At 35.6% G+C, this 24,323-nt stretch overlaps 1 protein-coding gene across 1 annotated transcript in view; it reads right to left on the bottom strand.

The window, feature by feature from the left end:
- The window catches only part of LOC121384187 (protein RRP5 homolog), a 59,045-nt gene that overhangs the window by 3,260 nt on the left and 31,462 nt on the right, over positions 1–24,323 (bottom strand). Inside the window, exons 22-40 of the mRNA XM_041514456.1 lie at positions 23,040–23,176; positions 19,549–19,730; positions 18,391–18,648; positions 17,293–17,386; positions 16,201–16,283; positions 14,916–14,978; positions 13,949–14,036; positions 12,156–12,239; positions 10,319–10,418; positions 9,484–9,727; positions 7,397–7,516; positions 6,073–6,186; positions 5,482–5,656; positions 4,693–4,833; positions 3,750–3,815; positions 3,267–3,451; positions 2,210–2,378; positions 1,314–1,467; positions 538–703 (exon numbers count right to left, since the gene is read on the bottom strand). Of these exons, the coding sequence (XP_041370390.1) occupies positions 538–703; positions 1,314–1,467; positions 2,210–2,378; positions 3,267–3,451; positions 3,750–3,815; positions 4,693–4,833; positions 5,482–5,656; positions 6,073–6,186; positions 7,397–7,516; positions 9,484–9,727; positions 10,319–10,418; positions 12,156–12,239; positions 13,949–14,036; positions 14,916–14,978; positions 16,201–16,283; positions 17,293–17,386; positions 18,391–18,648; positions 19,549–19,730; positions 23,040–23,176 (2,623 nt within the window). The remainder of the gene's footprint in view (positions 1–537; positions 704–1,313; positions 1,468–2,209; positions 2,379–3,266; positions 3,452–3,749; positions 3,816–4,692; positions 4,834–5,481; positions 5,657–6,072; positions 6,187–7,396; positions 7,517–9,483; positions 9,728–10,318; positions 10,419–12,155; positions 12,240–13,948; positions 14,037–14,915; positions 14,979–16,200; positions 16,284–17,292; positions 17,387–18,390; positions 18,649–19,548; positions 19,731–23,039; positions 23,177–24,323) is intronic.

Here is a 24,323-nt window from a genome sequence, read left to right as displayed (position 1 = left end):
ATGCAATGACCTTATATTCACAAAGCATGAACCGGTAGGAAACATAAAATCGGAGTTATAACCCATTTGTACCCTTTTGCGTTTCTTTTTTTGAAGAGTATATATACAATCAATTTCAACATATATTTCACTATTAGAGTCATTTTTGATAACTGAAATCAAACATTACTTAGATTTTGCTGTTCAGATTATCTATTTCCATACATCCGAAGTATTTCTGGTAATTTTTATGTTTCTAATACAACGGATTGCATTTTTCATATTTTTAAAAACAGACATCTCTCTGAGAAGTAACGATTATAAAGATGAGCTCTTGTCTACTTTTTTAAGGGTACTTCCCTGTTTCAATATCACAACTCTTGTTTCACTGTATTGTAACTTTATCCAAATGTGATACAGGTTGGTAGATTAACCAAACTTATTTTCACAGTCTGCGACTTTAAAGATGGACTATCGATAATTTAATGCAGACTGCTAAAACAATGATTTAAAAAACAAAAGACAACCAAAAAATTAGTTTTAGAAAAACAGTAATACCTCACAGCACTGACGTCGCCAGTTTTGACAACCATGTCGATAAACACTGACCACAAGTCCGTCCTCTTGGGATAGTTGACGAGAATACTTTCAAACATTGTGCGCCCTCTCTCGGCTTCTCCATGTTTGAACTCCATTTGAGCGAACTTGGAGATCATCTCTACATCTGAAAAAACCCATAGAGGTCACAAATACATTTAACTAATATAAACTTGTTTTATTACATGCATTAACAGGCATCATTTATTACCAGAATACTTCTTTGGATGTGATTGGTAAGCAATTCATTTCAGAGCAATTTACTTACAGTTTCACCAGCTTAACACAATTAATTTTAATGAGTACTAATAAGTAAAACAAACTGCCAGAATCAACATACGTCATGCAGTGGATTTGCTTAAAAATACAAACCACCCTCAAATAACAACCAAAAACGATCTCACCCACACACCATGTATATTTGGTGAAAATATCAATTTAACACATGTACCTCAAAATTGTACTGCAGTAAAAATCTAATAATGATGTATTCTTTGCACAAAATTAGAAAAATTCATTGTGATATATTAAAATGTGGTTTTTCCCCCACATACAATATTTTTTCTGCTATAAAAGTAAATATGTTTCAGCAAGGCATAAGATAGTGGAAAATGATAAGAAGATCGATTATCATTACTGTATTAACAAAAATAGATTAGTCTAAAAACAGAAAACCAAAGAAAATGCTAGTGCTGGTGAAAGGAATATTCCTGATGATGAGTTCAGTGATAACTTACGATCTTTTTTCCCCAAGCTTTTGAGTGACCTCTGTAAGAGTTTGCGAGCCGAATCCAAACGGTTGTTGTTGAAGAAGAAAAGACAAAATCCCAGCCATATGTCTTTGTAAAGACTGAATCTTCTCACCATAGTGTTGTACAACTGTTCAGCTTCCTATCAATGTACACAAATGTCAAAACAATATAAAATATGTACACGTGGAAATATATTTTATTATTTCGAGGTTCACACAAAGACTATGTTTTCCAGGAAACATGAAACCATTCACAATTCTTTATTTTGAATGGGTGCTGTTGTGCCACGTTGAGACACTTGTTGAAGTCTGCATTATTGCCCTGGCCACACACAAACCATACATAGTGTGTGTCTCTGCATATCTTAATGGCAGAAAATAAAATATTTAAAAGAAGTGTAACTGTACAGGTTACATAGAATGTAATACTATCTTGTAGTAGTGTTGGTATAAAATGCTTCTACTGGTGGTACATTGTATTTCAGAGGGTTATAAAATTTGTCTTTGTAAATATTGTCAAAAACAAACTGTTTCTTGGGTGATCAAACTTTTAATCAATTAAGATATGTTATTTCATAATGGTAATTTGTAAACGTTTTATAATTGTACATTATGGTAAACTGATGAATCGACTATCAATTTGATCACTTTACTGAATTGTACCATCTGCTTAATTAATTATTAAACTTTTCACAACACACACCAAAATTTTTAATTTTGCAAAGATTAAAGTCAATATAACAATTCCTAATCAATATCCAATACTACAGATCAAAACCCACTGTTTGATTATATAAAAATTGACTCTTTTTTTTCATTTGCTACTATTAATTTACTAATACAATACCCTCAAAACCAGACCCTCAGTAAGCCGGAATTTACCTCCAGTTTTCCTGACTTGATATAGATGCTGACAAGCTGCTGATACACTTTGATGGGTTCATTGTACTGGACGGCACGGTCAAAAACCTTCTTGAGCGATTCAGGGGTTCCAGACATATTTTCCAGATTCAAATATGCTACCCATACATTCATTTTCTCTTGTTCCTCCCTGAAATAAAACACCACAAATCACAGTCCTGGTCTATATCAGGTAAGTTCAACTGTATTAAAAGTTTTATGTTGTGGTAGATGTAACGGAAGGGATTTATACCTGCTTATGAGTCTTGTTTGATAAAATAAAGCTGATATTATATTTATTCTGACAATTAAGTCACACCATTGTAAAAGGAAGGAAATGTTTTATTTAACGACACACTCAACACATTTTATTGATGGTTATATGGCGTCGGACATATGGTTATGGACCACACAGATATTGAGAGGAAACCTGCTGTCGCTACTTCATGGGCTACTCTTTTTCGATTAGCAGCAAGGGATCTTTTATATGCACCATCCTACAGACAGGATAGCACATTCCACAGCCTTTGATATCCCAGTCATGGTGCACTGGCTGGGAACGAGCAATAGCCCAATGGGTCCACCGATGGGGATCGATCCCAAACCGACTGCGCAGCAAGCTAGCGCTGTACCACTGAGCTACGTCCCACCACACCATTGTAAATTTAAAAAATGTACATGTCTTGTTCATGTAATGTATTTCAGCGGTTATTTTACTAAATTTACAACATTAGTACCTGTAGTGTTTTTTTTGTATGATTTAGTGATATGTTATCCTTTATCATTAATATTTTATTATAATTATTTTAAAGTAAAGAATAATAACAAAAAGTGTCTGATGCACTAGAAGTTATTTCACTAAATTTACAACATAAGTACCTGTAGGGTTTTTTGGAATGATTTAGCGATAGATTTTAATACAGTCATTGGCTGTTATCCTTTACCATTAATATTTTATTATAATAAATATGGTTTAATTCAATAGTTTTTTTAAAAAGTAAAGAACAATAACAAGAAGTGTCTGATGCACTAGAAGTACCTGAATGAAATTGTCTTCAGAGCTCTCTCAGCAACGCTTCGTGCTTTGTCTATTTCTGTGGTTTCCAGGTGAAAGGCCATGTAGCGCAACCACACCAGAGAGCTGTCCGGTGACTGCAGGACCAGTCGGTCAAAATCATCGGCTGTCTGAGGTGCTAGGTCACCTTCCAGCTGCCGTCTCTCATACTGCAAACCAAATATACACCTTGTTTAATAACAGGGGAAACTCTCAAACTGTTACATTTTTTCTAATGCAGCAAAGGATCTTTTATATGCACAGACAAGGAAAGCACATACCACACACAGCCTTTGTCCATTTGTAGTGCACTGGTTGGAATAAAAAAAACCCCAGCTGAATGGATCCACCGAAGTGGTTCGATCCTGCGATGCAAGCACGTCAAGTGAGCACTCAACCGACTGAGCCTATTTGGAGTATTGGCTAAGTGATGCACTCATTTTTGGTGAAGTAAAACCTTTTACTCACAGCAAGAATCATTTCTTCTTCCTCTTTTGGTGTTAAATATTTTAACTTCTTTCTTCTACCTGGTGACTAAAAATAAAACAGTAACAGTTAATTTTGTGATTTTGTCAATACAAGTTTTTAATATTGTCATAAAAAAAGTACTATCTAAATTTGAATTATTTATTTTTAATTTCAATTTAATAATGATGATAAAATAATATATTAATAATAAGTATTATTATTACTGTTAATCATATAAAATAATGAAAATAATATCTTTTAAAGACGCCTCACCACTTATGATTATTTGGTATTTAATATATGACTTTTAACACCTGGTCAAGAGGTTGATCCATTGATCAATTGTGTGTGTGAGAGAGAGAGAGAGAGAGAGAGAGAGAGAGAGAGAGAGAGAGAGAGAGAGAGAGAGAGAGAGAGAGAGAGAGAGAGAGAGAGAGAGAGAGAGAGAGAGAGAGAGAGAGAGAGGGACGGAGGGAGGGAAGGAGGGAGATGAAGAGAGAGAGAGAGAGAGAGAGGGGAAAGGAGGAGAGAGAGAGAGAGAGAGGGAGAGAGGGTGTGGAAACCTGTTGCATTACTAGCAGAAATGATAAACTAGCTTTGATAAACCAGTCATGTGATGGGGAAAACTGTAACAGGTTTACTGAAAGTGATACTTCAGTTGAATGTTCTACCAATGACCTATATCTCACCCAAGTGATAAAGGTTTTGTTTAATGACACCACTAGAGCACATTGGTTTATTAATCATCAGCTATTAGATGCCAAACATTCGGCAAATTCTGACAGTCTGAAAGAGGAATCTTTTATATACACCATCAGAAAGGATAGCACATACCACAGCCTTTGACATACCAGTCGTGGATCCCAGGCAAATGTTTACCACTTGGCTACATCCCACCCACCACCCCAGTGATAATAATAAAAACCCTCAAGACATTTCATACATGATCATCAGTCTCCTCATCACTGTTCTCCATCTGGTCGGCAGCAGACGGTGTGGGGAGAGAGAAATCCTCATCCCAACAGAAACTAGAAGAGACACTCAGTCTGGGAACATTTGCAACTTCCGATGGCTTTGGTAGAACCTTAAAAAAACAAGAAGAAAAAAAGTACATAAATGGTAAATAGCATCAGTAAAATCCACATATACACCCATCAACTGAAACACATTCTGGTTTAGAATAAATAGAATCTTTAAAAAAAAACCCAAAAATGTATCATAAGGACACAATTTAATGATGGAGAAATAAAAATAATGCACTTCTCTGTATCAAAAGATCCAGTTGTGTGAGTGCTTGCACAAGCGTGTGTAGTAGTGTTGGTATAAAGTGCTCCTACTGACAGTAGCTAGTGGGATTTCCCTATTAACTCAATTGGTAGAGCGCTGGACTATTGTATTGAGAATCTGTGGTTCGAATCCCCTCAGTGAAGGTTGATTTTTCTGTTACACATGCACATAAACATTCACACACACACACATAAACACACCCAACTGGCATATAGTGTTAACATTTATATTTACCTACATAATTAAAAATAATGCACTCCTACCTGTATCAATAGATCTAGTTTTACACACACACACACACACACACACACACACTCCCCCACTCCCCCACACACACAATTGGAATATAGTGTCAGCACTTAAATTAACTTACATTATTGAAAAACAGAGGTATTTGGATATTATAAAACCAAAAAAAAAATAGAGCCACGTTTTCAGAAATTACCTGCATTTCTGTGTCTGAATCTGATTCTCGTTTCAAATCCACACCACTATCACTATCTACACTGGTTTTACGTTTCTTCGGAACCTTTGTGTCTTCAGGCATTTCAGCTTTTCTCTTTTGTGCCATTTCTATGTCAGATTCTTTCAGTGAGATTTCAATGGTTTTACCTTTTAAACTGAAATATACAAATATTTTGTCATATAATAACAAGAACAAAATTAAAAGTCATGGCTTACCCTGTCCATTGCCAAATTAGCCAATTGCTAATTTTTATACAAAATGGCTACAACATTTAGTCTTGGCTAATAAAATATTATTTTTAAATTAACCACTTTTCAAGAAAGAACTCTACATATTTGAAAATTGGCTAAACCAAAATTTGGAGAGTGTTTTCTCTTTTATTGATACATTACCTGTCCTCATTACCACTACTATATTTAGCCTATATAACAACCATAATAAATGGACAGTAATAAAAATGATTCCCACTTTCATTAGTTTTAAGCTTACGTTAATACCACTATTCAGTCTATATAACTTTTAATTGCTACTAAAAAGACATTTCCACACTTTCATTAGTTTTAAGCTTACCTTAATATTTTCACCTTCACACACTTTCCTGGGAAGAAAACGGCTGGAGTTGGGGTGGTTGTGTGTCCAGATAAATGTTTATTATCAGCATGTGCCAAGATCTTACGACCCAACCTATTAGAAACAAAACACACATGTATAATCACTGTTACAAAGATGTCAGAAGCCCTCTGGTGTTACTAACTCTGAAGCAATGGTGGCTAGTAAAAAAAAACGTAATGGTGGCTAGTCAAAAAAAACGTAATGGTGGCTAGTCAAAAAAAAGTAATGGTGGCTAGTCAAAAAAAACGTAATGGTGGCTAGTCAAAAAAAAGTAATGGTGGCTAGTCAAAAAAAAGTAATGGTGGCTAGTCAAAAAAAAAGTAATGGTAGCTAGTCAAAAAAATGTTTGTAAGTTTTGTTTAACGACACCACTGGAGCACATTGATTAATTAATTATCGACTGTTGGATGTCAACCATTTGGTAATTCTGACGTATTTGTCAGAGGATACCCACATTTTCCTAATGCGGCAAGAAATCTTTTATATACACTTTCCAACAGAAAGGAAAGCACATACTACGACCTTTGTCCAGTTGTGGTGCACTGGTTGGAATGAGAAAAATCCCAATCAGCTGAATGGATCTACCGAGGTAGTTCGATGCTGCGACGCAAGCACCTCAGGAGAACATTCAATCGACTGAGCTAAATCCCTAATGGCTAGTGAAAGACAAATTAATACCTGGCATCCCCTCGAGTTGCTAACATCTTCTGATATCTATCACTATATTCAATAACAAACGAATAATACTAACATCAGTTACAATAAACTAAGCTAACTCAGTACCAAATTATTTACTCATGGGGCCACCAGTAAAAATGTACAACAAATAATCTAAATATACTTTTACACAGGCAAAATTAAAGACACCAGAGTGAATGCAAGAACTGTCATGTACTGCTACATTAATTTCATTCACTTATAGTTATTTTCATGCTTCTATCCAATTAAGGTTCAAGCACTCTCTCCTGGGTACACACCTCAGCTATCTGGGCTGTCTGACCAGGACAGTGGGTCAGAGGTTATTGAGACAGGAGTCTGTGTAGTGGCCTTTCATTTACCCACTCTGGGTGGGAGCCGGTTCTGGGATGTGAACCCAGTACCTACCAGCCTTTAGTCGATGACTGAACCACTAGACCACCGAGGCCGGCACTGTCACATTCATATCTTATCAAAATACTAATTACAGCATTTTGGGTAAAATATACTGAAATTTCGGAACAAGCAACTTCCAATAATTGGAATAGTTAAAAAAAAAATCTTCAATAAAAGGTAAAAATCTCACTGCACGGAAACTCCCTCTGGCTGACAAGCAGAAATGTAACCTCTCAAAACCTGGCCTTTTTTCAGATCACTCAGACATGTAACTTCTGGGTCTGTGATGTATGACTGGGAAGGACACATTCTACAAAGAGAATAATTGCTACAAATATAGCAGCGTATTTCCAATAATGATATGATGCCTTGTTTTACCCAGAAAAGGCAATTTTTTTTTTTTAAATGTAAAGCATTATTACGTTTTTGTTTTATTCGCTAAGGGGTCATCCAAAGTTTTCAACATTTTCATGGTCGTAAAAAATGTACGACAGGGGGGAGGGGGGTGTCACTTACGTACGACTTTTGTAGTTTAATAAAGTTTCAAATTTTTTGTTGGATTTGGAAATTAATTTTTATACTGCCAATCTTGATATGGGGCTTTATACTTTGAAGTCCAGCATTTTGAGCTGACCATCATCATAATATCCCAACATCCTTTGCGCCACATGCACCCAATACAGTCTGAGATGTAAACACGGCGGGCGATTATTTTACAGATCTGTACGCCGAAGTGTTAAAATTTGTATCTTGATTGCCGACAACCGTTCATAAAATGCCTAACCATCTATATGAACATTTTATTAATGCGTATGTTTTTGTGAACGAGAATGCTGGACGACAGAAAACTGTAAGGAGTGATCAAAATGAATGGAAAGCAGCTAGAAAAAACAGCGAAAACCAGTCACCACTAATAAAATAAAATGTTGGTAAGTACTAATTTAGGAGGGGGGAGGGGTCTAAAAAAGTAGTACTCTTTGTACTACTGTGATAATGTTGAAAACTTTGGATGACCCCTAAACAGTAGTAAATGTAAAACTAATTTAGCTGGATGTAAAAACTGAAATCTCTATCACTGTGAAAAGTAAAACCTTAAATTCACTAGTTGTGATTAGAGGATGATATTGTAGACATATAGTAGTTTAATTTGCCATTAAACCTTTTTTTAGAATATGACAGAAGTATTCTAATAATCTCGATTTATAAGTCTGATCTTGAGAGCCAACGCTTGTCAGCAACTGGCACATTTCATTGGTTATTAAAATAAGAAATCACGTAAATCAAAATTAGATTTTTGTAAAATCAAATTTAAAACCTCTACCCTCTCACATATTTGACATTTTCTGATAATAAATGTCATTAAAATCAATTAAATTTTTATTTTATTAAAAGGACAGTTACAATGAACTTTCTGATGAACTAAAAATACCTGATCCCATAGATTCTAGTAAATAAAATTTTATATATAAAAAAAGGTTTGAATGACATCATTTTCATTAGCAGCTAAACTTAACTGTCTACTTTACATAAACCACCTCCTACTGTGACACAGTGAAAACTGTAGAGTGTATGGCATTTATATATAGTTTACCTAGACTTTCTTAAGGAGAAAACACATTTGATTTTGTTCTCCTTATATATAGTTTACCTAGACTTCCTTAAGGAGAGAACACATTTGGTTTTGTTCTCCTTGTCGATCTGTCTACTTTACATAAACCACCTCCTACTTACTGTGACACAGTGAAAACCATAGAGTGTATGGTATTTATATACAGTTTACCTAAGACTTCCTTAAGGACAGAACATTTTTGGTTTTGTTCTCCTTGTTATCTGCCTACTTTACCTAAACCACCTCCTACTGTGAAATACAGTGAAAACCCTATAGTGTATGGTATTGATATAAAGTTTACCTAAACTTTCTTAAGGACAGAACATTTTTGGTTTGGTTTTTCGTATATATAGTTTATCCAGACTTCCTAAGAAGAGAACACATTTGGTTTTGTTCTCCTTGTCGATCTGCCTACTTTACAAAATCGACCTCCTATTTACTGTGAAAACTCAAGAGTGTATGGTATTTATATACAGTTTACCTTGACTTTCTTAAGGAGAGAACACTTTTGGTTTTGTTCTCCTTATATATAGTTTACCTAGACTTCCTTAAGAAGAGAACACATTTGGTTTTGTCCTCCTTGTCAATCTGCCTACTTTACATAAACCACCTCCTACTGTGAAATACAATGAAAACCCTAGACTTTATGGTATTTATATACAGTTTACCTAGACTTTCTTAAGGAGAGAACACATTTAGTTTTGTTCTTCTTGTTGATCTTCAACACATAGCACCGCACAAAGTCGTCAGGCTTATAGTGTTCACACGGAGAGTCTCTGAACGAATCACGGGTGTCAGTGATGCAGACACTCCCCCTGTACCCATACGCCAGCTGAATGAGCAAGAAACAATTGTGCACTTGTAGAATTCGGCCTCTCGTTACGCAATTCTCAGCAGGGATTTCTTTATGTCCTAAAACAAGAGATGAAAGAGTACAGTAAAAATAACAACAATTTTACATGTCAAAATGTTTTTATTTTACAATATAAAACATTGATTTTTAAATTGTTTACATATTTTACATAAACAGTACTTTGTAGATGGTTCTATAGAACTGCTAAAGCAATACCTGTCCCCACCTGGGCCCAACAATTTTTTTTATCTCCTATGTTCAAGGGTCATAACTATCAAAAATAGGTAAATGGGCAGTAACTGTACAATTTAAGGTCATACGAAAAATATCAGCTGAAAATCTTGAGGCATTGTGAAAAAACCCAGTCAGTAAAACTATATGAGAGACCAACAGACAGAAACAGATGGACAGACAGACAGACAGACAGAAGGATGAAAACAAAACCTTTAATCCCTTCTGGTTGGACCGGTATAAAACATTGGTTTGAAATTTTTGAATTTTGTTACATGATCAGTACTTCGAAGAAGGCTTCTAACAAAATAAATAAACTACTAGAGAGATCATAAAAAGGCAGGTTGTTACAGCATTATCTATTTTATATTCTTCATCATGTACTCTGAATAATACAGGTATTAAACCATTATTAATACCTGTCAGTGACAATTCAAGCTTGCCATCCTCGTCAATACCCACAACAGTTGCATTATAGCCGTGTCCAGGTTTGAAATGCAATTCCGGTTTCTGCAGTACCTTAAAAACAGAACACATGAAACTCTGAAATATATTACACCCTATTTGCTATTATGGAATTAACACGTTTGAATTCCTGTTTGAATTGAGTTGTTATTATGAATAATAATTTTTAAAAATATATAATATGCCTCTATGCTCAGCATTTGTGTACCGTATTTTCCCGTGTATTATGTGCACTTTTTTTCCAGAAAATACAGGTTAAAAATGGGGGTGTGCACTATACATAGCAATAGAAAAAATTTCTTTTAAAAAGGTCCAGCGATCACCCATGAAAAATCGCCGATCAGTAGTTTACGGTACTTTACAGTGTTCATTACAACGAAAGCCAAAACCCTCTTAAAAATCGCTTTTCACTTGTGATGGTTGTAATAAATGCAAAATAAATCTACAAAAGTATCCATGCCTTGCCAAAAAGTGCACAAAAATGACAAAACTGGACCGTAAATATTTTTAATTTCCATGAGATTTAATTCGGCCATTTCCGGCAAACCGGAAATATACCACACTATTATAAATTTAGAAATCTCGCGCATTCACATCAGCCACGAGAACGAAATGTAATATGCTATATTTTTTTTTCTTCATATATTTATTAGTCATTTACAGAGTATGGGGTATATAACTTGGTTTTGATTTATGCACGTGTGAGTCTGTGACATGTAAGTACGCAAGTACTAGCCTTTGTTTAATGTGACATGTAGGTCTATGTACTCAAATACCTAACTTGAATTTTGTTTCTTGGTTTCTTGAATATACCGCTTCTTTCGCTTTTCCGAAGTTTTCGTTAATTTTGGTGACGGGGAAATCGGTACATCTTGCATTCACTGTCGATTTTGTGGTTTAAAAAAACGGTGCGCATTATATTGTGGTTCATGTTTTTTTTCTTGGAATAAACGTTCAAAGTGGGGGGTGCGCATTATACACCGGTGCGCATAATACATGGGAAAATACGGTATATATTGAAAACTACTATAAAATCCATACTGCATTTTATTTATAAAAATTGTACCCAATATTCATCAACAGAAAGAAGTTGAAGTTTGTTTTGTTTAATGACACCACAAGTGTACATTCACTCATTAATCATAAAACATTTGGTAATTTTGACACTTAGTCTTCCATTTACAGCAGACCGGCCTCGGTGGCGTCGTGGTTACGCCATCGGTCTACAGGCTGGTAGGTACTGGGTTCGGATCCCAGTCGAGGCATGGGATTTTTAATCCAGATACTGACTCCAAACCCTGAGTGAGTGCTCCGCAAGGCTCAATGGGTAGGTGTAAACCACTTGCACCGACCAGTGATCCATAACTGGTTCAACAAAGGCCATGGTTTGTGCTATCCTGCCTGTGGGAAGCGCATATAAAAGATCCCTTGCTGCTAATCGGAAAGAGTAGCCCATGTACTGGCGACAGCGGGTTTCCTCTCAAACTCTTTGTGGTCCTTAACCATATGTCTGACGCCATATAACCGTAAATAAAATGTGTTGAGTGCGTCGTTAAATAAAACATTTCTTTCTTTCTTTTCCATTTACAGCAAGGGATCTTTTCAATGCACTTTTTTACAGACATAACAGCAAATATCACAATCTTTGATACACCAGATAAGGGGCACTGGTTGAGAGGAAAAACTCTATTAATCCAGAGGGATGCGGGGGAGTGTTGATCCTATGACACAAGGTGGGTGCTCATCAGCTAAATTATACCTTAACAACAGAAGGAAAAAATTAATACTAACAGTACAGTCTTCACTGATGTTTAGTTCATAAATTCTGCCGGTGACTGTTGGAGAAACCATCATCCACAGATTGTGGTGCGAGAACTGAAAATACAGAAAACATTAAACAATGTCCAGGTAGTGTACAAGATATTACAAGCAGTGTTTTCAATGTCCTGTGTCAAATATTTTAAAAGTAGCAAAAAAGAAAAAAGAAAGAAAAAAAAAAGGTGAACTGTTATTAAGACATTTTTTTTTATTCTAAGGCAATGTATATACAAATTTGAAAAATATTCTGTCAAAATGTCAGGGGAAATATACAATAAAATTAGTGAAATAAAAGTTTGGTATTAGAAAGAAAAAGAAATTGTTGTTTTCTGATACCTCAGCACATTATGACTATGTTTATCAAACCTTCTAAAGCTGTCTGGGTGTCATATTAGTCTTTACAAGACAGTTACAGATGAGACTAATGCTAGGGTCAAACTGTCAAATGTCATGATGAAGTTGGCCAACTTGATGGTTACTTTGTAATTTCCCCAACTCCCGACTTAACGGGTGCACTCAGATTAACAACTAATGGGTTATATGACTAACAACTAATGGGTTATATGACTAACAACTAATGGGTTATATGACTAACAACTAATGGGTTATATGACTAACTAATGGGTTATATGACCAACAACTAATGGGTTATATGACCAACAACTAATGGGTTATACGACTAACTAATGGGTTATATGACCAACAACTAATGGGTTATATGACCAACAACTAATGGGTTATATGACCAACAACTAATGGGTTATACGACTAACTAATGGGTTATATGACCAACAACTAATGGGTTATACGACTAACTAATGGGTTATATGACCAACAACTAATGGGTTATACGACTAACTAATGGGTTATATGACCAACAACTAATGGGTTATATGACTAACTAATGGGTTATATGACCAACAACTAATGGGTTATACAACTAACTAATGGGTTATATGACCAACAACTAATGGGTTATATGACTAACTAATGGGTTATATGACCAACAAAAAGTAAAAAAGTAAAGTTTGTTTTATTTAACGACGCCGCTAGAGCACATTGATTTTTTATCTTATCATCGGCTATTGGACGTCAAACATATGGTCATTCTGACACTGTTTTTAGAGGAAACCCGCTGTCGCCACATAGGCTACTCTTTTTACGACAGGCAGCAAGGGATCTTTTATTTGCGCTTCCCACAGGCAGGATAGCACAAACCATGGCCTTTTGAACCAGTTATGGATCACTGGTCGGTGCAAGTGGTTTACACCTACCCATTGAGCCTTGCGGAGCACTCACTCAGGGTTTGGAGTCGGTATCTGGATTAAAAATCCCATGCCTCGACTGGGATCCGAACCCAGTACCTACCAGCCTGTAGACCGATGGCCTGCCACGACGCCACCGAGGCTGGTATATGACCAACAACTAATGGGTTATACAACTAACTAATGGGTTATATGACCAACAACTAATGGGTTATATGACCAACAACTAATGGGTTATATGACCAACAACTAATGGGTTATATGACCAACAACTAATGGGTTATACAACTAACTAATGAGATATACGACTAACAGCTAATGGGTTATACAACAAAAATCCGAGTTATAAGAGCACTCAAGACTAGCAACTAGGCAGTCGTAGAAGTCTTGACAGCAGAAAGTTGGCCAACTTTCTTATGGCAGTTGGTAGTCCGAACCCTAGCACAACAGGGTAAAGAGTGAACACCGATTAGAGATGAGAGCCCCCGCCAAATAAATTACCTCTGAAACAAAAGCCACTACTGAATCTCCCACTTGGTAGTTGTCTTTTACTTCTTTCACTTTCTTTAGTTTTGCCGTCTCCAGTTTACTGACAATAAAACAGAACATATTATAACATTAACAAAACAAGTTGTGGCATGTATTTCATATTCAACTGTAGTGCATTCCAATAATATGTCTGTCAGGTGAAGGTCTAATAGCTAATCATAATGCAAATATAGTTTAAAGGTCAAAAAATATTACCGTTAAAGTTGAATCACCTCCAGTCTTTTACTTTTGTCAAAAATGTCAAAACCAATGTTTTGTATTGTAAAATAAATGTTTAAAAAAAAAAAAAAAAAATTATTGTTACTATTACATGAGAAACCTTATTAGAAAAAAGTTTATTTTCCAGAACAGTGCTAACAGACACTAATTAAGAAATAAAAAAAATGGAGTTTACAGATTATGAGAAACCGATCTGAACTAAATATGAAAATATATTAATATTATTCTAGAGCTAAATGCAAATGTTGACACGTTCACTGCTGCCTGAAAAGTAACATCTATGTCTCACTTTTGAATTTAATGTGCAGTGCTTCTAGATTATGGTAGCCCCACTTCCATGGCTAGTGATATTCCGTGTTGGGCTAGTAAATAACTATTATAACTAGCCCGACGGCTAGTGAAACAAATACCTCGTTAAATGCTGTAGTTAAATCTTATTTTGTAAATATGAATATCCTGCCCCTCTTCCCACCCCCAATATAATAGTTTTTAAGCTCTATTCCCTCTTTAGGCGATTATTACTACATGTATTAGTAAAACTGTATTTATTTAAAATAGGGCTATTGAAATTTTTAATCATGGCTAGTATATTTTTAAAATCACTGATCCCATTGCAAGTGGATTTTTATAGAATTCTAGAAGCTCTGTGATGTGCAACAAAAATAAATAAGACTAGTGCAGAGATGTAAAAGAAAAATACCTTGACTTGATGCTACATTCTGGAATGATTTTCTTGTGACTACTTCGAGATATTGGCATGTACCTGTAGGTAAACAAATGTATCTCTGTAAGTGTAATGAACGGTTTATTCCTCAAAACCAGTACGCTCTTAATCAGCCATTAAATAAAACAAACTACTGACTGCCACTTCAACCAGCATAAAGAGGAGTAACACTGAAATACATGTAGTAGAGTGAAACCCCTCTAAACCGGACACCCTTGAAACCAAGACAAATTATTCCTCAAAACCAGTACGCTCTTAATCAGCCATTAAATAAAACAAACTACTGACTGCCACTTCAACCAGCATAAACAGGAGTAACACTGAAATACATGTAGTAGAGTGAAACCCCTCTAAACCGGACACCCTTGAAACCAAGACAAATGTCCGGTTTTAAGAGGGATCCAGTTTAGAGAGGTTAAGTTATATGTAGTATAAGATATCACAGGATGATCCCAAAAAGAACCACCTGAATTTCAGCCGTCACCACACATTTTGTTTTACAAACTGATTTAGTTTTAGCCAATTTCATTATATGCAGAGTATTGTTTTAAAATTATTAAAAACTGGCTAATATAAACAACATTTTTTATAGCCAAATGCTAAATGTTGTACGCCAGTTTGTATAAAAGTTAGCAATTGGTTAATTTGGCAATGGGCAGGGTGAGCCCTGCTGATTTGCATTAAAAAGGATATAAACAAAACAGATTTGGGTGCATCCCTCTCCCTCATGTAAATACAATGTAAATCCTTATCAGGCCACGGTCAGATTTACCTGTTTTTTTCTCTCTCATCCACAAACACTTTCGAATAAGTATTCATTGTCTACCAACAGGTGTAAATGTGTAGAAGTTTAGACTGACAGGTCTTTTTCATACCTACTGATTTTTAATTTAAATTTAATGGACAATGGACAATGTATGCAGCAGAAGTGGATGTGGATGCTACCCCCCCCCCCCCCCCCCCCCGATAAATCTGATTGCAGTCATACATTACAAACCTCAACTTTTACAAAACTCAACTCTGATTAACTGACAAGAATTATTTTGCTACCTCTAGTAGGTAGGTTGTCTCCTCAACTCTGATTAACTGATGAAAATTAATTTGCTGACACTACTAAGTAGGTTGGCTATACCTAAACTATGTCAATCTTACAGGGTTTTTGTAATTAGAAAAATATATAATTATTATATGAAATAATTAACACTAAATTGAACTGAATACTGTGTTGTTTACGTTACGTTAGTAACAGATGCATGCTTACCTTCCACACTGAATGGTTGTCATGCCAACGACAGTCACAGTAATGAGTTTGTCTGGCTGATATTTTAACAATGGACACGCACCCTGAAATTAAGAAATCATTTCAAATATTAGCAATAGAGGTTTTCAGTTCAAATGGAAAATTAAGAAACAAACTGCAGCTTGTACATTCTGCAAATGTTTAAAAAAAATTAAAATGAAAACATCAGACCCTAAAATCAAATCAACTTTCTACATGTTGTGTTCCAGATAAATATTAAGTTATTGATTTGATCCTGTTTTCGAGAATTAATGAATGTTTAACCTTCTTACTACTGCAGGCGAGATATCTCACCCACCATCACGCCAGTCGACATACAGTGCATTCCCCAATTTATACTTCCTGCCATGTTGCACATAACTCTCACCGGAAATACAAAATATCAAACATGAAACAGTTACTGACACTATGGCTGCTTTACATTTTCGTTTTTCAATGGAAAATATCTTGGAATTTTGAGTTCAAAAAGTGGTTTTCGGCAAGAATTTTCGCCTGACAACAATGACGGCAAATAGCAAGCTTATAAAACTTTTAAATCTAGACTTAAGACTTTCATGAGTCTCACCCATACAAATGGCATGAAGTTTAACAGTCTGAAGACTTCACTGCAGTCTCAAGTCTAAACTTTCATAAGCAGAGAGCCAGCTCAGAGAAACACATTAGATATTGGATATAATGTAGAGTGCCATGAAAGAAAGAAAGAAAAAAAACCAAATGTTTTATTTAACGACGCACTCAACACACTTTATTTACGGTTATAGGGCCTCAGACATATGATTAAGGACCACACGGATATTGAGAGAGGAAACCCGCTGTCGCCACTTCATGGGCTACTCTTTTCGATTAGCAGCAAGGGATCTTTTATATGCACCATCCCACAGACAGGGTAGTACATACCACGACATTTGATATACCAGTCGTGGTGCACTGGCTGGAACGAGAAATAGCCCAATGGGCCCATCGACGGGGATCGATGTCAGACCGACCACACATCGAGCGAGCGCTTTACCACTGGGCTACGTGACATGAAGAAAACAAATAACAATGTCTTACATTTTTAATCTTGTCAGCGACTTCCGTGATGTGGACACGTCCTTTGACGCCTTTAACATCAACGTCCAGCTGAAACTTCCTTACTTTTGTTATTCTGTGAGAAAAGTAACATCATCATTGAGTTAATAATAATGTAACATTAAGGGAATTTATTACACAAGAAACATACCTCTGAACAGTCTATTGCCAATGTTTGGCTTTTATGTCTTGTAACAGCAAAATTAACCAAAAAAGACAAAAAGAATAAAGATTTTTTATTTAACAATGAATTCACCATTTGTCTATCATATGAGTGAATGTGCATTGAGTTGTGGTTAGGCACCTCCTCTCTACAAGTTGTTTGGCCCAGCTCATCCATCTTTGGCAATGATCCATATTAGACTAGTCTCTATCCTTTGACCAATCCAGCTTGGGTGACCCACAATGATTCATATTAGTCTAGTCTCTATCCTTTGACCAATCCAGCTTGGGCGACCCGCAATGATTCATATTAGTCTAGTCTCTACCCTTAGACCAATCCAGCTTGGGCGACCCGCAATGATCCATATTAGTCTAGTCTCTACCCTTTGACCAATCCAGCTTAGGCGACATGCAATGATCCATATTAGTCTAGTCTCTACCCTTTGACCAATCCAGCTTGGGCGACCTGCAATGATTCATATTAGTCTAGTCTCTACCCTTTGACCAATCCAGCTTGGGCGACCCGCAATGATCCATATTAGTCTAGTCTCTACCCTTTGACCAATCCAGCTTGGGTGACATGCAATGATCCATATTAGTCTAGTCTCTACCCTTTGACCAATCCAGCTTGGGTGACATGCAATGATCCATATTAGTCTAGTCTCTACCCGTTGACCAATCCAGCTTGGGCGACCCGCAATGATCCATATTAGTCTAGTCTCTACCCTTTGACCAATCCAGCTTGGGTGACCATACCAGAGGCTGAAGCTCCCGCTGGTATAGCCCTCTGCGTCACTGATACATACAAGCTGTCTCACAACGTCAAAGAATGGACCATGAGATAGCTTCACCATTTTAATTTAATTAAAAAGAAAAGAAAAAAACAGAAATGTAAAAATGGTTCAGTTAAGTGCTTACTTGGCCTCAACTATCTGCCCCACTTTGACTGGACAACAGAATAGGTCCTTTTCAACAGAATCACTTTTTTTGGCATCATCATCATCATCATCTTCATCAGTTGTATCTTCTTCATGATCTTCCTCTTTATTATCCTCTCCCTTGTGACTCTTTTGTTTGCTCGTCATTTTAATTTGGGCAGACGTCACACTGATTTTTGTGTTGGTTTTGTCAGTGCACCAGTCATGTAGTACACCAATTGGTATACCTTCTACCTCACTAAAAACAAAATTGTAATTATTTCAAAGAGTTTTAGGACTCTGCACAATATAAATTTTACATTAACACTATTAAAGGAAATGAATTAAATTTAACCTGTTTTATTCAAGATTAAAATTATAAATATAAAATATTTTACTCTTTGGTTAGATCTAAACACAACAACAAAAAAAGATCCCTTTTTTAATGGAAATCTAATTAAAATTAGCTCCACTATTACATGTGGATCTAACACCAGCCAGTTGGAGCTCATGTCCACCAATCAAAACCTTACTTGCAGAATCCTGCCAGTGATTTAAAAATAATTTGAAAACATTCCGAATTATCCTGAGGGTATACGATATGTTTCATCTGAATTACGAATGCCTTAAAACATGTTTTATTTTATAAAATAAATAATTTGTAATGTAAAAATGAAGACTGATTTTTTATTTTTTTATATTTATAAATAAATAAATAATTTTTAATGATAACCCACCCCGTACATATTGGTATGGTTCGCTGTACTGCGGCCACTATAATAGACTCACCTGATATTTTTAGAATTTGTATGCTCCCAAATAATGTTATAAAAGGCGAAGTGTGATTGGTCAATATTTAAATTATTATTTACAGACGAAATGTTACCTGGAGATTGGGGACTACACAGTGTTGTTAGCAATCCGATTAAAATGATTCATAATTCACATGAAACATATCATATACCCCCAGGATAATTCGGAATGTTTTCAAATTATTTTTAAATCACTGGCAGGATTCTGCAAGTAAGGTTTTGATTGGTGGACATGAGCTCCAACTGGCTGGTGTTAGATCCACATGTAATAGTGGAGCTAATTTTAATTAGATTGTTTTAATGGGTAAAGTAAAACTGAAAAAATAATTTAAAAATTTAAAATGTACTCTTTGATTAGAACTTTTCTCAGTTCGTCAGTACTGAAGCAGTGAGGTCCAAGCACATCATTGATGTGTTTTCTGGCAGGAATGTAAGCCAGTCGCCCAGCAGCATGATTTCTCAACTCTACCAAGACGTAGTCCTTTTTCACCAACAGCACTTCAGCCTTTATGACCTGTCCAACCTTGGCCTAATGGAAGAAAAAACAAACAAAAGAGGGTGTGTAATGAATGGATTATATGACATCCCAGCACAAAAAAAAAACCACATCGGCTATTGGGTATCACAAAAGGTAAGTGAAAGAGAGTGTATGAGGATGTGATTCATTTTTGATATGATTCAAATAACTGTTCAACGATGCCTGTCATGGGCACAACTTCTGACTTCTCAAAACATAAAAAAATAAAGAAACCTTGAAGGTTTATATTCCCATTTTAGCAATACTCAGTCTATTAAATTTTATAATGTGCCATTTTATCAACTCAAATGTCGTAATTTTCCTTAATGAAATGGTGTGAATGGTATTAAAATAGTATCCCACCATGTTTTTACCAATCAATCTTAAATAGAACATTAACTCATCAAAACGGAATTCAGATTTCACAATTTTTCTTCTGAATTCAAAAGATGAAGGAGCATTTTGGATGTTATTTTCAAGTCGGATATTGTTGAAAAGGTAATTATGAACACATTTGAAGGCAGTATGAGCATATATATAGTGCGTCCCCACCCACACATCTTATAGAATAGTCCAAACATGCCAACTGTTGATCAATTTGTCATAATCTTCAGTTGTGCCCAGAGGTTATGTAACATGTTTCACCAGTGATAATATAGCCTAGATGTATTTTCTTTAACTCCTGTTTTTATTAAAATCTTCCTGTTTTTAAACTCTGATTTGGCCCGTGACTGCATTTTGCTTGTCACATGGCTCTTGTGGAATTCACACAATAAAACCTGAATTTATCAAAAGAAACCAAATGCAGATTAAAGTGTTAACACAGTTCTCAAATGCTTTGCCTTGGAACTTTAGCATGCTGTAACATTTTATCATAATATGGGAAGCCTAAATACAAGTTTTCTTTATAATTTTTAATTTCCACAAGCAAGAAGAGAAAAAAAGAAAGAAATGTTTTATTTAACGACACACTCAACACATTTTATTTACAGTTATATGGCGTCAGACATATGGTTAAGGACCACACAGATATTGAGAGAGGAAACCCGCTGTCGCCACTTCATGGGCTACTCTTTTTGATTAGCAACAAGGGATCTTTTATATGCACCATCCCATAGACAGGACAGCACATACCACAGCCCTTTGATGTACCAGTCGTGGTGCACTGGCTGGAGCGAGAAATAGCCCAATGAGCCCACCGACAAGGATCGATCCCCAAACCGACTGCGCATCAAGCGAACTTTACCACTGGGCTACATCCCGCCCAAGAAGAGAGTGACTGACAATCGGGTATTAGAATAGTGTAGATTCATGTGCAAATGTGGCCAGATATGTAGAACATGTACTGTGAAATGAAAAAGCAAATATATATACTCTTCAAAAAAAGTAGGGGAACTCTAATAAGAATTTACAATTGCCTAAATTGTAAGGTATATTAGCTGTGGAGAATGGTTATATGATAATAATACATTCTGACCACAGACATCCTAGTAGAGAACATTCAGGTCTGTTTATCAACACATAGAAACACATTCAATAGTTTGCACATGCATCACGCAGTTGCCCCGTACACGTGTGTGGGGTGTCATTATCTATTTTGACAATTTCCAGGAAGGTCCATTAATCACTGTGGAACATTATTTCTGTCAATCTTTTTCATTCTGTTGATCATACAGTTGTTATTGTTTTGTTTTTAGTCATTTTTATTGTTTGAATTTGCGATTTACTGATAAAAAAAACACGTCAACTTTCAAATTTCACTTCTAACCCCAATCGTCCTTCAAGATCTTTGGTGGTCATAAAACTGACTGTAATACTGAACTACTGGTTGTAATGTTTCTCCAATTAATTCATGTTCTTTCTAATAGTTGATATTAACATTAATATTTCAGGTTTCCCCTACTTTTTTTGAAATCTTCACTAAACCGATCACAGATAGGTTAAGTTCTGTACCGATTTTTAAAAAAAGACTGTGAAAAATGTCCAGTTTTGAGGGAATTCTGGTTTACAGAGGGTCTTGTTTTGAGAGGTTTCACTGTATATACATTGAATCTTCACTAAACCGAACACTCATGGCACCAAGTAAAAAGTCTAATTTTAAGAGGTATCCAGTTTTGAGATGTTATTTCCTGCTCTGAAATTTAAAAAAAATGTATACCGTATATTGCCGTGTATTAGCCGACTCCTTGGATAAGCCGACCTTTTAGTTTGACCCTAAATATCTAGTACAAAATCATCGCTTTGTGTATAAGCCGAAGTCATCTTTTGTCCACCTGTATGTTGTATCAATTTCAATAATACTGTCAACAAATAGACTTGTGCTTTTCATGTTCATTATATTTGTTTTCCCTTTAATTATCACAAAAACGGTAATCGCGATCGCAGTCAATGCGGCAATGCTAACATCTATCATTCCGTGAAAAATAATTTAGAACTGATAAAGCATAACAGAAAAATAAATAATTCAAGCTGTAACAACATATCACTGCACACAAGTAATTAATTTATTCACTGGACAGCAAAAAGTAAAATCATTGAGGCATGTTTAATCCCCCACCACCCACACACAAACAAAAGATCATGCGGTCAGTGACTGCAGCTGTTCACTGTATATGGTATGGTCATGTGACAATAGTGGGAGTAATTATTGTCCTGAAATTCATGTTATGTTTTTTCAGTCGGTGATGTTAATAATGAGCTTAATTTATTTATGGCATTACTTTACAGTTTAATGCACCCTCCCAACAAAACAATAATATTAGAAATATAATACTTGTTTCAAGAAAAAACACCGTTTTGTATCTTAAATTTGCTATATGAAAGACTGGTCCCAGCACAGGTCAAACAAAGATGGCGGACAGTTGGAAAGAATACGTTTTTACTATTGAAATGACAATAAAACAAGTAATTTTTTATTATTATTCATCAAACTTATAATGCATTCCAGAACAAAAAACTGTATAATATTGCATGATGGGGTGTTTTATTTATACTGGGCACACATTATTGTTACATAATCTGTGAAAGGCTAAGGGTCTGATCAAAATTTATAAGTCACGGTCGGGAGTATTTCCCATCGGAATTTTATGCTCCAATTTGTTGCCTCTGTGTATAAGCCGACTCTCTTCTTTCGGAAAGTATTTCTAGACTTCAAAAGTCGGCTAATACACGGCAATATACGGTAAAAGGACTGGTACGGTTTAAGGCACAAAAATACGAGAAGTATCTTCAGAAGATACCAAGTAGCTAACATCTAGCATAATTTTTTTTTTTTTTTTTAGGTCAACTATTCTTTTTAATACTTTAACCAAAAAAATATACCTTTGATTGATGTGTGTCCTTCAGTTTCTTAACATTGTGGACAACAGACTTGTCAAGGAGGACTTCTATACAGCTTTTAGTTAACAAAATATCCAACACCAGAGCATCATGCTTACCACCAACTCTAGCTGTCACACCTAAAACAGAAATTACACGTAACTGTTTAATTAACATTGTGGACAACAGACTCGTCAAGGGGAATTCTATACAGCTTTCAGTTAACAAAATATCCTACACGAGAGCCTCATGCTTATCGCCAACTCTAGCTGTAACACCTAAAACAGAAATTACATGTAGCTGTTTAATTAACATTGTGAACAACAGACTCGTCAAGGGGAATTCTATACAGCTTTCAGTTAACAAAATATCCAACACGAGAGCCTCATGCTTATCGCCAACTCTAGCTGTCACACCTAAAACAGAAATTACATGTAGCTGTTTAATTAACATTGTGAACAACAGACTCGTCAAGGGGAATTCTATACAGCTTTCAGTTAACAAAATATCCAACACGAGAGCCTCATGCTTATCGCCAACTCTAGCTGTCACACCTAAAACAAAAATTATTTGGAAAATTTCAACTTAAAGGTAGGGTCAACTCAAACAAGAGCCTTATGTGTTGGAAAGATGCATACCCGGACCACCAACACATACTGACACTTTAGCAAATGAAAAACGCGTAATTTTAGAGTTAATAAAAAACCATGATTATTCCTGCTAACTGGGGGCAGCCATTTTGTTTCGTTTTTGTGACGTCCGGTGGGATAGCTTGGGGCAAAGTGACGTCAGCTCCTGACCATCTCCTCTATGTACAGTGTAAACAAAAGCAGTAATTTTCGACAAGGAGCTTCTCTTTTATCAACCTGACTTGTAAAACAGCATAAATGACGTAATAATATAATAAACTATTTAACTAAATATATTTCAAGTTGCATTAAAGGAACAAAATGGGGTTATAGTATTTTTCTCTGTTAAATAATCCAAAGGAAAAATGTACACTATTAGGCCTATTGATATGTTATGTTGGAGCAAAAACGACAACCCACGATACCCAAGATAAAAAAAAATTCTTTGGGACTACGTAATTGGTCAGTTCTGTGGTTTAGATGGAAAAGTCTACTTAATCAATAGTTTTACAGAACTATTTACAGTAATAAACCATATCCATTACCATTTTAGGGGCGACAGGTAATATTCCACAATACCGGTATGTATTTTTGTGTCTAGACAGCGTCAATTAATTGGCTCGTCTGGTTACCAATCAAATACACACCTGCCAATCAG

This window comes from Gigantopelta aegis, chromosome 10, assembly GCF_016097555.1.
Source record: "Gigantopelta aegis isolate Gae_Host chromosome 10, Gae_host_genome, whole genome shotgun sequence".
NCBI lineage: Eukaryota > Metazoa > Mollusca > Gastropoda > Neomphalida > Peltospiridae > Gigantopelta > Gigantopelta aegis.
The sequence above is the reverse complement of the archived record's forward strand: the minus strand, read 5'-3'. Positions and strand labels throughout refer to the sequence as shown.